Below are 19,915 nucleotides of genomic sequence, written 5' to 3' on the forward strand. Positions count from 1 at the left end.
CTCATGTTCTGTAAGGCGCTCGTTAACACAGCGGCCTGACTGCCCTACATACACTTTGCCACATGACAAGGGAATCTTATAAACCACACCGACGCTGCAATCTACAAACTTCACGTGGTTCTTTTCACAATCAGGTTTTTTCACTTGTTTTAGAAATACGGCTGCACAACATTGACAGTTTCTGAGGAGCGGAAAACACTACCGGAATTTCGTATCTAGTGGCGACATTCTTCAGATTGTGAGCCACTCTGTGGCAATACGGCACAACTTCAGGCCTCTTCTTTTGTGTGATGCAGTTACTTTTGTGCCGCTTCCCTTTCAATTGTTGAAGCAATACCTCCGAGACTGACGTCACCACCACACTTGGGTAACCAGCAGCCTGCAGCCTATTTAACTGTGCAATGAAACTCATGTTCGCAGAGTGATGACAAGATTTCTTTGAGGAAGATTCTAAACACATCAAAGCAATGGCGCGTTTCACAGTCTTTGAGTGCGCAGACGCGTAAGGTAAAAGTTCCTTACGTGCACGTGGCGAGTACATCCAACAGGCGTGGCCTGTTTGTAAGGATAGCTGCAAATCTAAAAACTGGAGTTTACCGTCCCTAGATAGCTCATGTGTAAAATTTAAACCTTTGCCATTGTCATTGAACAGAGTTAAAATATCAGCTAACGCCACGGAGCATTCGTTGTTAGTCTGTTTTATCACAACAAGAAAATCGTCAACATATCTAAAAATTTGAACCGAGCCATTGTTTAAGGCACTCTTAAGAGCGCGGTCGACAAACGATAAAAAAATATTACAAAGAGCAGGCGCCACACATGAACCAATACACACACCATTTTTCTGAATAAAAAGGTTATTTTCGAACTGGATAAAAGTTGCACTTAAATAAAATTCAAGAAGGGACATGAAACTTTTCGAAGACAACCCGGTCGCATTGCGAAAATCTACCTCGCCACTTTCTTCGATGCACGTCATCACACTGCGAAATGGCTCATCATGCGGTATCGAATAGTAGTATTTCGCAGTGTGATGACGTGCATCGAAGAAAGTGGCGAGGTAGATTTTCGCAATGCGACCGGGTTGTCTTCGGAAAGTTTCATGTTCCTTCTTGAATTCTATTTAAGTGCAACTTTTATCCAGTTCGAAAATAACCTTTTTATCCAGAAAAATGGCGTGTGTATTGGTTCATGTGTGGCGCCTGCTCTTTGTAATATTTTTTTATCGTTTGTCGACCGCGCTCTTAAGAGTGCCTTAAACAATGACTCGGTTCAAATTTTTAGATATGTTGACGATTTTCTTGTTGTGATAAAACAGACTAACAACGAATGCTCCGTGACGGTAGCTGATATTTTAACTCTGTTCAATGACAATGGCAAAGGTTTAACTTTCACACATGAGCTATCTAGGGACGGTAAACTCCAGTTTTTAGATTTGCAGCTATCCTTTAGGAAACTGACTGATGCAACACTTCTGGGAACCTTACATGAATTCATTCTGTAGAGGCGCTATGAAAAGGCATGCTGCTCTATATTCGCAGCAAGCATAATCTGCGTCATAGAAAAACAAATGTTTGTGATATTTATTCGCAAAATATTCATGTAACGTCAGCCAAAATATTATCTGCCATTTTATTGTGGCACTGCTGCCAGTAAATCTGAATAACTGAGTGGGTCTGAGTAGTCTGTCTCTGAAAATTGCCCACTGATAATATTTGCATTCCGTTAAGATCAATTTTTGCCTTTACTAGGATGCAAATGAAAAAAAAATGTTATTGTGACGTAGCATTTAGCATGACCTTTAGTACGCCCCGAAGACATGGTGGACCGATCACTCTGAAGGCGCCGATCAACATTAAGATGGGTCCCCTCAAGGGATGAAGATGAAGAACACGATCTGATGATGATCATGTGCAGATGATGAAGTGCCTAAGAAATGTCCACATTATAATTATTTGTGTCAATAGAAGAATTATAAGCAACCTCTAGAAATCTGACATTTTGTGATAAAACTGTAAAAGTTGGCAGGTATGTATTATGACATCGATGCAGAAAACATTCATTTTGTCATTAAAGAAAGTTATGTATGCATTCACTTTTTCATCTTCCCTCTTGTGCTTGGGCCTTCATTGGTCTACATTGTGCAACAGGTAAAATGATGTGAAATATAACTGGTGCCAAAGAAAATCCTAGCCTGCTAACATACGCCTACTCAGTACACTATTGACACGTCCTGATTTATTAAGCGTGCTCATCTGTCAATTCAGGCACAGAAGCAGGAACTATAACTTCCGTTCTTGAGCTGAAACACACAGCCATGCTTACATAGGAAACAACTTTCAGGAAGCCAATTATTGACATGCATTGCAGACAGTACTATGGATCAAGCATGGAGCTGACCACAATCCCCTCGAACTCTTCCCAACATACATATATTTTCTAGCATCCTGGGCCAACCTTTTGGCAGTGCTTTGAAGCTGCTGTCAGGTTTCGAACCAACCTCAATCTTTCTGGCTTTGTTCTCCTCCTCGTTTTGCCATTTCCCCCCTCATTTATGTTTGTCATATCGAGACAAACATAATGTGTGATGATTGTTCATTTGTGTGTAGTTTGGGCAAAATCAATTTCAAATAAAACAAGCAACTGAACAATTTTACGTCCCAATTTTTTTTGCGCTCATTGATTATGTAGACCTACCTGCACGGCTGCATATATACGGCAACTGAGTTCTCGTCAGATGTTACATGAATTTATTCCATTAATAAACTTCATATACATTTCTGCATGTCTGCAGAACAAACCCATTGCGACTGCTACTATATTGAGCTGCATGGCTGTTCACATCATCATTACGGAATAAAATCTGCGAGTCTTTATTTAAAAAACAGTCAACATAATGAATAACCATAATGAATAATGAATAAAACATAATGAATAATGAATAAATAATGAACAACATAATGAATAAACTAATGTATATTTTTCTAAATTTATGTACTTTCTGGCTTGCACTGTCGTGTTCTTATAAGTTTGGCAGGCCTACAAATCTCAACAGACCATCTATGTGGAATGATTTTTTAGCCATTACATATTCACTGCGTTTGCCTGCTTTCCACATGGCTACCAATAACCAGTAGATATCATGGCGGTTCTTTATATTTGAAATTGGTGACTTGCCCGAAACCTCATAGTACCCAAAAGAAAATAAAGCCATCGCGTACATGCAGCAAAAGTTTAATGCACGCGTGGAAGGGGAAGTAAATCGTAAAGATTTAAGTTAGAAGCTAAGAGTAAGATGGTATTTTGACGTGAACAGCAGACTACAACAAATAAAGCAGTGGCACAAAGCAAATGAAGAAACTATTGTTCAGCCAATAAAAACATTTCACTGTTGCTGCAAGGTGAGAAGAGGGAAGCAGCCTTGCACTCACCCCAGCAACTACAGGCTTGACTGAAGGGTCCAAGACATCTCGAACATAATGTCCACACTTGGCCAAAGAAGCGGGGACCATATGGAGAGCTTGTGTTCTGGTCACAGAAGCGGGAGCTCACAGGCCTTGTGTTTAAATTCTGTGGCCTGGTGAAGTTACAAACCGTATTCCTGTAGCGATGTATTGGCCAGGCTTTGAGTGGTTGCCCTGGTCCAGTGAAGTCTTGACTGCATGTCTTCAGCACAATCCACGGGGTAACCTTCCTACGTGGCTTTCCTCCATGTTCCAGCTATTCCCTTCATTTTTGTCACCCGGGGCTTCGTGGTCCGCAGTGATTAGTCCCTTACTTAACACGTACAAATAGGTCCTTTAATTTTCCTGTTTTCTTGCCTTGAATGCCCTCGTACCTATTGCAAACAGAAAAGGAAGATAGCATCACTTTTCTATCATGATCGTTCACATTAGAGTTCCATTAAAGGAGCAAGATTGGCGTAGCCGTGGCATCTGTCTCGGTTCTTTACATTTTGTGCCATGATACCCAGGACTCGTACTGTGGCTGCAGGCATCATCTGTAGGTTTGTGAGGCGGGAGCACCTTCTGCTTGCTTTAGCTCCTGTCTGACCTTGCCCTTCAGCACAATGGCCTAAAGTTCACAAAGCCAGGATGCCCCCGGAGGTGAATGACACAACCTGTCAGCCCAGCCCTTGGAGCAGCCGATGACCTGCCTATCGATGCGAAGGAGAACTGCAATGACAACTGCAAAGCTTGCAAGGCTGGGACGATAAATTTCTTCAGTGACATCCATTTTGAAGGCCTAGCCCTTGAAGTGAACGGCACATAGAGTGCAGACTTATCTTGCCACCACAACGATGACTGCTCCATAGCTCACAAGGCTGGGATAGCAAGTCTCATCGGAAGGCTGATCATGCAGGCCTAGCCCTTGAAACCACCAGCTGTGTGCCTGCCACTATTCTGCGCCTTCATCGTGATGGGCACTCCAAGGTTTGCAAGGCTGGAACGCTGAGGTCATCCCATCTGAAATTTGGAAGCTTTGCCATTGAAGCATCCAGTACCACCATGGCAGTATTAAAGATGGCAGGAACTGCAAGGATCACTGATGTTTACAAACAATTATGTAGCATCCTTGTCTGTGCACTCACAAGTGCCCTAGGGACCTAAAAGACTGAAATACGGGACATTGAGTGGCTGAGAATTATGGGAATATTCTTGCACACTGACATCAAAGAAAAGTGATAGAATACTTACATCTATGTCACAAATAGTTGTTAAGTTCAACTTAGTTTGCTTTCAACAAGAGTGACGTAGAGGCGTGCGAGTACTTTGAATTGGACATTTGCTGCAGTAAAGTGAAGCTCGAGGTCCGATTGACCAAATTAGACAAGAAAGCATGTTACACATCCGCTATGCCAACAGGGATTTTAATAAGCAGGCCATAGAGCTGGGTTTGTTCACATGACTAGAGGATGCCCATTGATGAAGCTAAGTAACTCGGTCTAAAGAATGCCGCAAGAATTTAACACTACTTGAGTAGCAATATTCTCACAGCAAATAGATGCGTTGCAAAAGCAACAGTCATAGCTATAAAAGCACAGAAACTCAGAAGCGAATCTGAATTTGTGCCACAAAAGCCATTCTGTTCTCCGTCAGCAGGTCTGCTATACTGTGTCGGTCAATGGGTGCTGTGTCTGCCCTGATGACTGCGACAGCTTCCCTTTAACTGGGGCTGATAATCCATCTGGCAGCACTGCTAAAGAAATGTTAAACGTTTGTCCTAAAGACAAAAACGCAAAACAAAGCAGGAGGGGGGGGTGAAGCTTGCAGAAAAACGAGACAAGGATTTTTTGAGATAAGGTGTGGCAGTTAAGATCAGAACCAGAACGATAAGTCAAAGGAGAGTTTTTGCACTTTCGTGTGTGATCAAACGGCCAGGCATCATACTGAAGGCATCAAGAAGAGCACAAGGGTGAAGCGAAGGCACTTGGCAGCTTGGAAAGACAAGTCACGCACTCGAATGAAGAAAAATTGCGGGAAACAACTCAAGCACCCGAATGCAAGAAAAGAGTGAAAATAATGCTTTATGTTTTAAAAAAGGATTTCCTTTTGAACACAATATTAAAATAACACTGCCCCACTGTAAGATTACATAAAACATTATAAACACCTCCAAAATTGCATAACTGCAAACTCAACCTGAAAGCCTGAAATAGATGGAATAAAATTTGTTCCTTGTGAGCAAATTGGGATGTGTGGCTCGGATAAGCTAAATGTGTGCAGTTTTCGCTTAGTAGAAAGGTTATTAATTAGTCAAACTGCTATAGTGGTGACCAAAATAGGAGTTCGGCAATGGGAAAGAAAAGAACATTTGTGTGCAGTAGTGTGAGAGTTAACGTGGGCAGAAGTGCAATGTGTAATTAGGGTCTATTTTGGGAAGATATACCGACATATAAATTGCACTGGTATTGTACTGAATCAAATTATCTTGACATGAAGCAATAGCCTGCCCTTTAATTTGCATAGATCTTGCCATGCAGTTTGCCAACACTTGCATGGCTGTTGCACTACTGCATACCTCGGCAAAGCCAGATGGCTGTCATGCTAAATGTCATATATAAGGCAGCCATGTATGTCTATCCACGAGCAGGCATATCTGTATTTTATGACTGTGCGCAAGTTTACTGTTGACAGATACCGTATGTTGTGCATAACATAAAGTATGTCCTTGCATGCATAATGGACGGCAATATTTTTCAGTTCTACCCTGCCCCCTCACTCTAGGTCTTTGTCCAGAGAAGGAATGCCCGCTGCTTGAGTGCTCATGACAGAGTCGATGCTGCTTCAAGCTTCAACAATTCTTGTGCCAGTTACAGCTATGCAAGCCAATATTTGCACCAAGAAAATGTTACTTAGCTCCTTCAGGTTTTTCAAATAAAGTACTTTACCAACAAAACTATGCCCGGGGGCTATCCCCTTTCGACTTTCCTTTGGCATTTACAACATATCCTCAGACCACAAATGCTTATTCAAAGCACCCAATACACTTTAGGCCGAATATCGTCTGCAAAGTTCCATTTGACGAGGTACGGACATGATATCTTCAATTATTCCTTTTTTTTTCTCGTTAAATTAAGGCCTTAGAGCTCTAAAAATATAATAACAAGCCTTGGAGTGGCGTGTGGAGTGTGGAGTGGAGTGGCGGATTTAGTATAATAGCTTTTCTAGAGCCGGTTTCGGTTTTGTTTTCTAAAAGCAGTGCTTTTACTTTGTTTTCTGTGTGGTGACATCACAACACAGTATGCGGTCATGTGGGAGAAGGACATTGCGACGTTTTGACGCTCTCTTGAGACCTTCGGCTAGCTCGGTCGACTTGTGCGCTGCTAATTGTGACGGTCAATGTAGCAGCATAGCGGACGACTGAATGAGCTAGAGCGAGTGTCGTAACATCGCAATGTCCTGCTCCCACATGACCATATACTGCGTCGTGACATCAGGGCATAGTATCTTCCTGCAAACAAAAGTAGCTGTAAAGAAGCTACTACATTAAATTATTTACGGCGTTTTGAGGCTTCACCCCTCTAATGCTGTCTGTCGTCTTCTTTCCACCCATCTTCAGCACTGTTAAATTTAATTATAAACATGCACTAACCAGCCCAGTTAAGCACACCCTTGCAGTATGTACTACCAAGAGCTTTTTTATCCCCTTACATGTCGCACTGATACCCCGATCGAGGCGAAATGAAAAGACACCCATGTATTGTGCATTTGGCGCACATTAAGGAAACCCAGATGGTCAGAATTAATGCGGAATCCCCCACTACGGTGTGCCTCATAATCATATCATGGTTTTGGCATGTAAAACCCCACAATTCATTTGATTTTGACCAGAAGTGGCTAATGTATTTTTAAAACCTGAGTTGGCAACGTGCTTTTACCTGCTCAGAAAGAATAAATTTGCTTCTTGCGCTGTCCCATGGATTATGCATTGCCTTCGATCAAAAGCCTGACTAAGCATTGAGACATCTTGGCTTGTCCGTGGCATTGCTAGAGAATGTGAAGCACTGCTTATGAGCTGAGCTTGTCTTTGGCCATTTTTAGCAAAAAGCCACGGACGAACCTAGCTCGCCGAAAGCACGGAAACTGTTAAACATACCACAATGTGTACAAGTATTTCATTTCAGAATCGAGTAGGGGAACACAAGCTGCACACCTGGCAAGTATTGCTTGTACAATTGACAGAAAGCTAAGTCTACCAATCTTGCTAGAAAGCACGCCTGAAATGATGTACATCAGCGATTCCAAAACTAGACAACAAGGACAAAAGTCTAAGAATGCAAGGCATGCGGTGAAAAATGTTGGGTGGCTTTTGCAAAGAAACTGCAGGTAAATTATTAGGCTACTATGAAAATGGCTTTGGCAGACCAGTTCTCTTTAATATTAAGCTTCACGACACAAAGTTGCATTGCTTAGACTAAGGAATACTGTTAAGACCTTGGGTCATGGCTTTCAGAGAAAGGCAATAATGAAGAACAAGTCTTAACATAGCCACCTACATGCTCTTTCTGTTTGGACAATGACTTAAAGAAGATGATTTAAAGGGGGGGGGGCTCACTAGCAGATTAAGAATAATGTATGTAGGACATGCCACACATCATTAACAATGGCAGGTGAAATCGGTGGTATTTCTGGCTCCTGTTCCAAACATTAAAATATGAACCAGATTCTCTCCACAATGACTACTTACATCAGGTTTATAATATTACCCTTATTTATACACCTATATTTATAAAAAGGAGCTGCAGACAGGCTTCACACAAATCAGGTAGCAAATTTGACAATAGTCTTTTGACAAATTAGCTTAATAGCATCAGCATTCGGCCTATTTCCACAATCCAGTTCATTAAGTACTACTTGGAACATATACAGAGGAAAGGTCACTTATATTGATATTAATTAGAGCTGCACGAATCTCGGAACTTTCAAGCAACCAGAGGGGCTCCATGCTGTAATGTCGTCCTAGTTGTATTAATATGTATGGAATACAGGTTTAGTCTTATGGACACTAAAGGCAAAACATTTTTATTAGTGACCATGGTTCTTTCTGTTGTGTTTCTTTTTCAACTTGGAAGGAGAGGAATGAGTGCAAGATGATGGTTGTTGGTACATTTAGATTGCCACAACAGAGTGATTAATGAAAATAGAGTTGCCATGAACCCGTTAAATGCGTATCCAATATATAAAGAAGTGAACCTTAGCAAAGCTGCACAACCATAAGTCAAGTAACTTCAAGTGCATATATTAAAGAAACAAGCTTAAAATATAACGTACCACATATTACTTTCGCCATCAGAGAGCCACTAATAGGTGCTACCGTGGCTGAGTTAGTGATCAGAAATGATCCTACAAAAAAAAAACATTGTAGAAAAAACGAAATCCATGTTCCTGCTAGGGTTTGAGTTCATGACCTAATTTATAAGCCAAGTGTTCCGTACATGACATGGCAGCAGTTTCATTCTTTTCTTTCTAATGCAGACACAATCCAATAATTGTAACCCAGTGTATTTGACCACATTTGAATGTTTCAACAATTCAAATGCTGAACTCTTAAGAGTACTAAAAGTGAAATATTTTTATGTGGGTAGTTCCATCAGTCAATCAGCAGTCCACTATAACTGCTGTTGTCTTAAATAATAAATGATGTGCAATATTGGGAGATGTTGAACAAGTAAGCACCATCGGAAGATAAATAAATTGTGTACACTACAGGTCTTAGAACAGTTACCCATTGACAAAAAGCCCATAAAATTGACATCGTGCTTAAGAAGCCCGAGTATGTTAAAGTGAGCAAAGGCTTTGTAAGTTTAAAAGCTGTCCATAAAGAAAGATGTGTTTTCAGGTAACACTATATCATAGTAAATACAAAGGGCAAGTGGAACAGTAGGAGCTCCAGATTATATTTAGTCATGGCCAGGACATTACGTGAAATGATTACGATATACTTTCAGCTGTCCACAGAGTTGACAGTGCAAGTCTTACCTTAATTACAAGGTTTTCCTAAAAGGCTGCCACAGTAGGTTGACGCCTACTTGTATGTAATGGTTCATTTGAATTTCTGTGGGTTGTTTTCGTCACCCCACTTGGGAGAACCCTTAGCACACCCCTTTTACTATCGCAAACTAATCCTTGCCTTCAAAGTTTTCCAATTCCCCTTTCCATAGCCTTCATTTTACTCTTACGCACCTGCTTATCCTCCTCGACCCTTGCGAGCGATGAGCTATGCGGAAATCAGTTGTTAATAAGGCGAGTCCCTTTGTCCAAACATTGACTCCAGGCAGAAGATTCTCTTGTTCAGTGACTGTCAGTCATTTAATTTATTTTGTGGTGTTCTACTTTCACAATAAGGTGTAATTTAAAACCACCATTAATTTCTGGCGAAGTGGTACTTTAGTTGGCCAGGCCATTGCCTGACCAAGTGTGCTGACCAACTAGCTATCTCTAGTTAAGTACAAAGGCATCTCAGTCATTCAAGTGAGTATGGGAAAGAACATTTCAACAATAACTTTGGTTTATTCTCACATAAGAATAAGTTATTCTGAGAAGGCTGCCTTAGTGGACTCGCTGGATTGAAAAAGCACACATGCATGAATCACTGCATGCTTTCATATGAAAAGCTGACATTTCTATTGTGTCATTGTTTCATGCTACAAGTAAATAATCTATTTCATTAATGTGGGAAGCTGGGCTAGTTGGTGATTAATCATCATACCTTGCAGCTAGTGTCATAAATTCTTAGGTGTCTTCGCCTTGTCCTTGTCAGTGCGCTGCTTCACCACCAAGATATGATAATCTATTTCATATTTCGCAAAGGCTAACAATGAAGCTTTCGATGATAGTAGATAAAGAACTATCAACTGACAACTCTGACTACCTAAAGGATAGACCATCAGAACACCAACATGATCGGGTAAAAAGAAAGCAGAGCAGTTCCTGACTGCCACCTTTGTTTCCTATACTAGCGAACGTGCCACAAATGTCGGACACGTAAATTGGGCGGCCACAACACAACGGCTCCTGAATTTCACAGGTGCAAACACCCCATCAAAAATTGCAATGTGTAGTGCGGAAAGACATTTTTATAGTGTATTTTGTATGTATTGATAGTGCGCTATCAAAGAACTGCGGCGCAGAAAAATCGTGAAGCTATTACAAAATCAGCTATATTTATACATCGTTCGTTCCAACCAAGAATGTTATACCAGAAAGATGTCCCTGCCTTTTACACATAACCGAAGGCAGATTCAAAACCATGCATGTTTAGAGTGTTCAAAAAACAGAGGTATCTTAATAAATTTACAAGTACCGCATCGTTAACCTGCACAACGCCTTGTATTACATTAGAAATAAGAAGGGAAAAAATAACAAGAATGTAAATATAAAACATAAAAATAAGTAAATCATTGTACATTGTCCAAGTTTCTAACATTGTCCAAGTTTCTAAATGCTAGCGGATACAGCTTTAATGGACGACTGCAAACAGCAGACAGACTGAGTCACTGATTAGTAGCGCACACCAAAAGTCACATAGTATGAGCCGAATGAGTACTGACTTGCAGGGACTGTGAGATCACTGTGACCATTGTGAATATGGACAGCTGTTCATGGCGAGAACCACTAATTTGTTAGTCACTGCGCAACGAGTAAAGACTATGTACTTCTGACATGCAGCTTCATTGCAGTACAACGTAATAATGAACCTCACTGATAAAAAACTAGAAAGTTGGAAACATCTCACTCGCACGAAGACACTAAAACTACGAAACTCAAGCTAAACAGCTATTGGCTTAATTCTGTGGATGGTTTATTGTACCAGTGCAGTCGGATAAGTATAGTACACGTCGAATACATTTTCACTGCAGCACAAATTTTATGCGATGAAGCCAATAGATTTTGGTGTAAAAGTTCATCGCAGCCACTGCAACTGCTGAGAACATATCGTAAAAACTTGATTTGCATATATATACTGGCTTCCTGCGAGACACTGAACATTGCAAAAACATGATGAAGCGGAATGTGTTTACCGGAGTTAAAAATTTTTTTCTGATAGCGCTTCACTGCATAATACTTAATGCTGCTGTAAAGCCGATTTGCAGACATCAATTATTAATTGCAGCGAATAGCTGGGTTTATTAGTTGGTTTTATTGTTGTTCGCGAGTGGTTGTGTAAAGAGGGCGTGAACAGAGAGAAATCCTGAGGGCGAAACAACGCCTTAAAACACCACACCAGAAACACCTCTGAATGCATGTCGGTACACATATTAGATGGTTCAGTGCTCATACTGTGGCCGGAGACGACGCGTACGCACGTGTGTAATTAGGGACTCTTATTATTGTCCCCGTGAGAGTTGAACTGAGCCCCATTTCAATCTCGGTATGCTTCACAGCAATGTAGTTTGTATAACTCACCACATAACTTGTCTGTATTGTGGTGAAGATAAAGCAAATCTGTCAACAACCATTAAGAAATACATACAAGACCTTTGCCCACGTGTAGGTGTATATATATATATATATATATATATATATATATATATATATATATATATATATATATATATATATATTAGAACATATGCTTCTCTGCACTGCATTTTGTACAATTGAGCCCACAAAATGGCTATGTTGTGGTGAAGCTAATTAAAGCAAATTTGTCGACCATTGTGAGATGCATGCAAGACCTTGCCCACATGTGGATTTATGTAAGCTATGACTACACTCTAAAAAAAGTTTACTCCTTTGGGTTGTATTTTGTCCCCAAACAATAATCGTCATTTGTCTTGCCTGCATTTCCTTTCTTTAATGCTGCGAGGCCGGTACTTCCTAGTCACGAATGGCTTGTGCGTAATCAGCTTGACACGGCACTCTCGACAGTAAAGTATCGAGCGCCGAGTTTTCAAGAAAGGAAATATGCATGCAAGTAAGGCAGATATGACGATTATCGCTGTAGGACAAAACAAGCCCCAAAGGGTGTAAAATTTTTTGGAGTGTACTGTGGACTGTCAGTGGCTGTGGAATCTTCAACATCTAGCTCTTCTCTCTTTCGAGAGAAAATTTAATTGCATCTAGAGAAGCCCCAGCCCCAGGCTGGGAAAACTATTCTCCATGTTAGACGGCAAGGGACTAAAGAAAGGAACCCAGATGGAAAAAATTTCCAGTTCCAGCTGTATTATTGAACCGGAAATCCTTCCCAGCTGGAAAATGTTCCAGTTGGAAACGACTCTTTCCAGCCGGGATTGAAACTTCTGATCCAGCTGGAACTTGCTCCTCTTCCAGCTGGAAATTGCTCCTCTTCCAGCAGGAAATCGCTCCTCTTTCCAGCTGGAAAGTGCTCCTATTCCAGCTGGAAAGTGTCCCTGTTCCAGCTAGAGAATTCTCTCAATCTAGCTTGAAAGGGTTCCTGTGATAACTGGAATCGAAGCCGTTTCCAGCTGAAAATGAAGCAATTTCCACTTGGAGTCTCAGCTACCGAGCTGGAAATGTCCTTCTGGTAGACAGAATTAAATCAAGCCGAGTTCTGCACTGGAAAAAAAGTTTAACAGGATCGATTACGTTTCACACTACCATAGAGTGCTTTTCTTCCAAGGAGAAGGGCATATAGGTGGTTGTTTTGAGCAACCACTCAGCCATATGCATAGAGGACAAAACTCCAGCAGTCAAAAACACAATGTACATATATTTAAAAATATTTACAGTGGTACTCTAGTACTTGACAGCACTTTCTCAGTGTGGAAGGCGAAGTTTTCTTTTTACATCTTGAATTTTTTCACTGAGGGTCCTTGGCAGAGCACGCTCCGCAGCGCCGATGTCCTGGTTGTGTATCTGACCCCAGTGCCGCAGACAAGCTATAACGAAAATAATGTATCTCAAGAGATGATCACAGTGATCAGCTGGAAAAATGCATACTCTTTAACAAACCTTAAGCAATAAGTACCTACCATAAACAACCTCCACCTTTGCAGGCGTCAGCTGCTTGGATGGCTGCTCGCTGCTGCCACTTTTTGTTAGTGCGAGTCTGCCGCTGACACTTCTTTTTGCCAATAGTTCATTGCCCCAGATCACTTGGGCCGTGTCTCTCACAAGGATGCTTGGCTTTTTATTTCTGAACAGTTTTTCCGCTTGCTCAGGCATGACATAAATTCCACCAGACAAGTGGAACTGGAAGAAAGCGAAAAAAAGGTGTTTATTGCTATATACAGCGTCAACTAGTATTACAGCACTAGAGGCAACTGCTGCTTATAACACATCCATGTGAAGAGCTTGAAGAACAAGTTTTATTTGAATTTGGGTGCTAACGATAAATTTGTGGTATAGGTGAGCAACAACCATACTCACACGTCCATCAGATGTGGCCACAAAGTTGCCGTCCTGGCATCCTTTCGTATTGTCTAAGGCGTCTGGCACAGACAAATCTGGTGCTAAAGCAGCAAATGTGAGACAGACAATAAGTATAATTAAAATAGGTTCACATCAAAATTTCGTTCAATTAACAATGTTGCAAGTACATTCACCGTCTTCGATAAAAGCAGCCACTCGTTGAGGCTGCTCTGTAGTAGGTGCCACTAGTGGTGCTTCCAGATTTTGTCGTCTCTCACCTGTACAATAAAAAGTTTGAGATACATATGCATTTGGTCACCATAAATGTGCAATGAGTGATATTGCTGGTACACTTAGTACTCTTACGGCCAGTGGCCATTTGAGACTAGCTGTTGGACCAGCGGCAATACAACTGCTGTTGCAGTCTGTGCTGGCTCACACCTGTGTAATGAAAACTTTGAGTTGTACGTGCAACCATACACTTGAGTTACTTTGACCTGCGCAGATGTGCCTGTTTGGAAAAAAACTATGTATTCTTGGTCTTTAGCTTAACTGCTGTTATCCCATACAAATGTCCATGCTGTAATTCCCCATGCAAAGCTTTCTCTTCTCTCTTATCAGAATACTTAACAAAAATAGTTGGCTACACAAACACAATGCATACTGTAGAGAATGCTTGTTAAATACACCTGCAAACCTGCCACAAGACTGCAAATAAGTTGTTTTATTAAATGTTGCAGGAATATAGCTTCAGAAGTGACACTTTGATGAGCACTTGATAATACAGGATATTAGGTACCTTACAGCTCACAGTGCTGCATTTATGACTGCTTACCTTCACATCTCTCGCTTCTCTGCATGTCAAGTATTTGGGCAACTAGGAAAACATGAAAAGTGGTCATTGTTAGACAGCATATAATACACTCAATTACAATAAAAATGAAGTAATGCTTACAGTTGTTCAGCTGTGTTCTAATGTTATTTTCCAAAAACTCTGTGTTTTTTCAATGATGCATTGTGCTCCCGCTCGATGCGGCACTGCATTTTCCAGTATTTTGCATCTTTTCGTGCAGTTATTAGCTCTTTTGAAGAAACCAGCGATTCATCGTCTGTTGAATCGCTGGTTTCATCATACAGCTTCCTTTTGACCTGTGCAAAAAAAAATTATGAGGTGCATACACTTTTTCCATTGAACACTCCCACAACAAAATTGGGGTATGCACCAAGATTGTGGTAGTAGCAGCATTTCTGGGGCTCCCTATATTGTATCTCGGTTAGCGCCACATTTTCTCAAACTGCAGCAACTTTACACCCATGTTTGATCAAAGTGACTAATAAGAAAGATATTTGGCAGAGACGTGGGTGCTAAGCTGGGTAGCAGGGGGACCTTCCACGTAGTTTATTGTGATGCCTTTATCATCCACAAAAAGCATTAGCAACACCATTGTTTTTTTTTCTGTAGGCCATGGTTTTGTGTCTTCACTCTCAAGCTGATCCTAAAATGCACATCAAGTTTCACACATCACATTCAGTATGCCATGACGTTTTTGCTATTTGTTGGTGTATTGTTCAACAAAATTGCACTGAAGTGTGCACACTTTAGTGCGGAAATATCCTATTTTAGAAGAACAACTCAAACAGCATGTGCTATGTAAAATAAAGAAAGTGTGACTGTCGTGGCACCCCAGAACTCAAAGATGATGTGGTGCAGTGTACAGCATCAGACTATTGCTTATCATAAATTCTTTTGATCTCTGGTACTGACATATAGCTTTAAGAATCCCATGGATTGCCAAATGATTTATCGGTGATGCGGGAGATAAATTTCAAATCTTCTATCAAAGCAAGAGTACTGAAACAAGTCTTATTATTTGGTCATGCCATGTGGGTTTGTCTCAAGGGGCACAAATTAATGCTAGCCAAAGCGGAAGGTAACAGAGAACAAGGTTGCCCATACATGAGATCGTTACATGACATTCTTCAAGCCACAGGGAAACAGTGGTAAGCTTAAAGAAGCCAATAAAAATAGTTCTTAATGGTAAAAGTTTGTGCAATGTGCAAATCATTTTCTAGAATAAGAAAGCAGAAAAAGTTTCTTTTTTCTCATCTGTACTTCTTTGTTTCCGTAAAACCATTTTCATGCTGCATAAGATATGACTACGTGCTGCTACCAAGTTGCCCAACGATTTACCCTTATTGGCATTTACAAATTCATGATATCGCAAGTTGACAGCGACTCAATGGTACCTTACAATTATGGTCACATACCAGATACCCATTACAAATGTGAAGACACAAGACTGTGGGCACTTAAATAATTAAGTGGGCAAGAACCTCCAGATACTAGTCATTCCATTTGTTTCCCAAATTTTGCTACATCAGAGAGAAATAGGCTGCCAAAAGGGTATGCAACGTTGTGCCACATACTGACTACCGTACTGGTTTATATGCCAGCTTTTATGCATTAGTAATTGCTCCTCAAAGTGTACCTAAAGTCACCCACCTGTATTTTATACCTTTTTGCATAAGTCAACACTTAACGAAGTCACTTTCTGCTGATGCCTTAACCTACATTTGCAGCATGTATGCAAAAGCATAAATTTGTGCATCTCAGTCAATATGGGGTTTTAACAATGCAGTGCAAACGCAACATAAGCAAAATAAGGTGTGAATCAATTTCCTGGCTCATTGCTTTCAGTTTAAAAAAAGACTGCATGCATGACCACTTCTTCCAGCATATCGTGACAAGGTGTTCGCAAGTTAGCATGCCATCAATGCAGTAATACCTCGCAGCACAAGAAAGGCACGTCAGAAGTTAACATTGCACAGCTGTGTTGGTCTTTCAGACACTGCAAGGTACTTGTTTCTTTTCTACATACTTGTGACCCTCGTGACTGTTTGGTGGAGGTGCGAGGTGTGGGCAATGGTGCAGCAGCCTCCTTAGCAACATCAACATTCTTTAGGGCATGTGCCATGTGCTGTCGGAGAACAGCCTCGTACTGCTGCTTTCTTGATGCAGCCTGATTTGCCTGCTTGGCCTTGTCCTGCTATAATGGATGACAATACTGGAAATTAGTGACACTGTTGAAAACTTAGTAGTCTGGTGTTTGCTGTGTATAGACAAAGCAAAATATGCATGTACCTGTCTTATGTTCTTCTTTTTAGCATTCACATCCCCTTCAGAGAGGGGCAAGTCCTCCACATCTGACAGCCTGATCGGTGGAATGGGCACTCTCTTGTTTTTTGTTTCTCTTGCCATCTCTTCCCTTGTGGCTGCAAAGAGTATAAAACAACAGACATGTTTCATTGACTGCATTATATTTGGAAACCTATATATCAAGAAACGCTAGTAACCCTCAATATATTTAGCATAGATACATTTCCGCGGACACATGGCTTTATTGTCAAAAGTGTAATTATCCGAGTCCCGATCAAGCGAGGGCATATTGAGTGGGCAACAGCCATTTCACCGCCGTCAGACTGTGCCGGTATCGTGCAAAGAAGGATCATATTCAAGCGGTAGTAAGCAGCAAGTATAAGCGCACCGTTATTTAACATGCTAGGCAGTTGGTCCATGCCACTGCAAGGTCAGTGGCACAGGCTTGCCGTTCCGCGATGTGCCTTTGGCATGCTCGCTTTTCTTCCCAGGCTATAGCGGCGCGCGCTCGCCCACCCACCGCTGTCACCAACTTGTAATTTCTGACGGCTTCTTCGAAGCCATAATGTTAATGGTGAAGTAATGCCAATTAATGAGGTCAAAGCGCCGCAAAACGTCCCCTCGCACTGCCTGCCAGTTGCCAGCTGAATTCGAAACATTGCATTTCAAAGCGTAAAGTGTAGGGGAGTGGATGTCGTCGAATGTTCCAGACTAATCGTTCGGACCCGCGTGCCTTCCACAAAGTTCTACACCATTCGCGTCCACTCCCCTACACTTTACACTTTGAAATGCAATGTTTCGAGCAGCATATTAATTTGCCGAGCCCTTAAGAGGAAGCTTTAGCTCGGGTGCTCCTATCTAAATACATGTAAAAGGAGAATTCGTTTTTCTCGGCAACCACAGCACCAAATTTGACGGGGTTTGTTGCATTTAAAAGAAAAACTTAAAATCTAGTGACTGTTGGTTTCGAATTTTCGATTTAGGTCGTAAATTTTTTATTAAAAATTGGCAAAAATCGAAAATTTTCAGAAAACGAAACTATCAAGTTTACAACTCTGTAACTCAGCAAGAATAGGTGATATCGCAATTCTGTGAATTGTACTTAATAGCACATCTAAAGCGAACAAATTTGACATCTTATGCATGAATCTCAAAAAATTTATTAATATGTAATTACAACTTTTGCAGAACCCTCGTAAACAACGTAACAAACTCACGTAAGATGTAAAATGACATACGAAATTTGTCCGCTTTGAATGATCTAATGGGTGCCGTTTACAGAACCGCGATATCTCTTTTTGATGCAGAGCTATTAGTTTGTAAACTTCGTGCTTTTATATTTTTCAAACTTCTGAAATTTTGAAAATCTCTTTAACAAAATGCAAGCCCTAAATCAAAATTCCGCTTCCAACAGTCACTAGAATTTAACTTTCTCTCTCAAAAGCAACTAATTTCGTTAAAATCGGTCCAGGGGTTATCTCAGAAAAACGTTTTTGCGTTTTTACATGTATTTGAATAGGCCGCGTCGGAGTTGGGCCCGAGCTAAAGCTTCCTCTTAAATACGTATCTTTAAAACAATATACAAGTATTATAAGTGCGTGCTCAAATTGTTACAAGTTTATGCGCAGCCAGTATCCTTATTCTATTACACTCAACCCACAGGCAGTAATTTCCAGAAAAGTCGGTGCAGCTAACTTTTAGCTCCGGTGCTCCTATCTAAATACATGTAAAAGGAGAATTCGTTTATCTCGACAACCATTGCATCAAAATCGAGGTTTGTTGCACTTAAAAGCAAAACTTAATATCTAGTGAATGTTGGTTTGTAATTTTTTTACTGCGGTTGTCAACTGTTTATTTAAAATTGTCGAAAATTGAAAAGTTGAGAAAACGAAACTATGAAGTTTAGAACTTTAACTCGGCAGTGAAAAACGATATCACAATTCTGTGAACTGCACTTTTTTTTTAACCAGCAGGGCACTCTAACAAAGTATTTACCTGCGAGCTTGAGAATCTGTACGACGTATACGCCACTGTTCTCCTCGTTGTCTTCGTCCCGCCAGTATGCGTCGTAAGGCATCGTATTGTCAAAATCCAATTCATTTTCGGGATGGAAGTTCTTGACATCGGTTACCGGTATAACATATCGTTTGTCTGTCTTGTCTTCAACAAATCGCACAAGAGCAAACATCGCGCTTACTGATACGATGCACGCGTGCGAAACGATCCACAACACAAACGCGGCACCCACCACGAAGCCAAATGACACTCGCACCGCTCGCACCACGCGCTCAGATGCGCGGACTGCGGAGGAACACTATTGGCCTTCTCACGCTCTGGAGCTCTGCGGAGGGTTTGGAACGCCAACATGTAGATCGCGCATGTGCGTAAATTAAATGGTAGTACATTTTTAATAAAGGGTTTTTGTTCATACTTCTTAACATGTATTATTGTATATTATTCATTTATAAACAATATGTCACTCTTTACCAAAAGAGTTTGTAAATTGCACGATTGCGGAGCATTTGCGGTGCGGGGTATAGCACAAAAGGTTGTGGTAGATTTTAGTCCATGCGCATGTGGTCCGCGCTCTCGACGCTCTGTTTGTCCGTGGATCAAGAGCTCTATCTCGTTCGCGATTACATAGCTGTACTTGTCTTGGATACCAAATGGCACCGCGAAAAAGGCGTAAAGTCTATCTCGACCCTGGATCAAGCAGCAGCATGCCGAAGTCAACAAAGTGGCTCCTTCACCATCCACTTGGCGCCGCTCCGCGAACACCAAAAGGTCACAAGTCGCCTATGACATCAACGAGATCGCCAACATCGCCAGCAAACTCTCTCGAGGACCAAATCTGTGATGAGTCTACATACACAGACTTAACCCGAGAGAAGGACAGTGATGAAGACTGCAGTGACTTTAGTGATGGTGAACACCCAACTTC

General features: G+C 41.1%; 1 protein-coding gene and 1 long non-coding RNA gene across 6 annotated transcripts in view; one reads left to right on the forward strand and one right to left on the reverse strand.

The window, feature by feature from the left end:
• Positions 1 to 19,915, forward strand: part of LOC142558594 (uncharacterized) — a 75,343-nt gene that overhangs the window by 41,721 nt on the left and 13,707 nt on the right. The gene's annotated exons all lie outside the window — the stretch shown is intronic.
• Positions 13,147 to 19,162, reverse strand: LOC142558592 (BEN domain-containing protein 5-like). 5 transcript variants are annotated; one of them, XM_075670743.1, is made up of 6 exons: positions 16,697 to 16,792; positions 14,653 to 14,694; positions 14,012 to 14,095; positions 13,836 to 13,918; positions 13,439 to 13,658; positions 13,147 to 13,345 (listed from the first exon to the last, which is right to left on the reverse strand). In XM_075670743.1, the coding sequence occupies exons 2-6, from the start codon at positions 14,675 to 14,677 to the stop codon at positions 13,224 to 13,226; spliced, it is 534 nt and encodes a 177-aa protein (XP_075526858.1). In that variant the 5' UTR covers positions 14,678 to 14,694; positions 16,697 to 16,792; the 3' UTR covers positions 13,147 to 13,223. The 5 variants fall into 5 exon arrangements, 3 of the variants coding, with proteins under 3 accessions (XP_075526858.1, XP_075526856.1, XP_075526857.1); XR_012823040.1 differs by lacking the exons at positions 13,147 to 13,345; positions 13,439 to 13,658 and adding exons at positions 16,960 to 17,090; positions 18,970 to 19,162 and having other exon boundaries at positions 16,697 to 16,864; XM_075670741.1 differs by lacking the exon at positions 16,697 to 16,792 and having other exon boundaries at positions 14,653 to 14,787.

This window comes from Dermacentor variabilis, chromosome 9, assembly GCF_050947875.1.
Source record: "Dermacentor variabilis isolate Ectoservices chromosome 9, ASM5094787v1, whole genome shotgun sequence".
Classification (NCBI taxonomy): domain Eukaryota; kingdom Metazoa; phylum Arthropoda; class Arachnida; order Ixodida; family Ixodidae; genus Dermacentor; species Dermacentor variabilis.

Coding starts and splice junctions, on each gene's coding strand:
- LOC142558592 (XM_075670741.1), bottom strand. CDS start 14,719: ATGACCACTTTTCATGTTTTCCTAGTTGCCCAAATACTTGACATGCAG. Junction 13,659..13,835: donor TGGCCACATCTGATGGACGT/GTGAGTATGGTT, acceptor GCTTTCTTCCAG/TTCCACTTGTCTGGTGGAAT. Junction 13,346..13,438: donor AAAGGTGGAGGTTGTTTATG/GTAGGTACTTAT, acceptor TTTTCGTTATAG/CTTGTCTGCGGCACTGGGGT.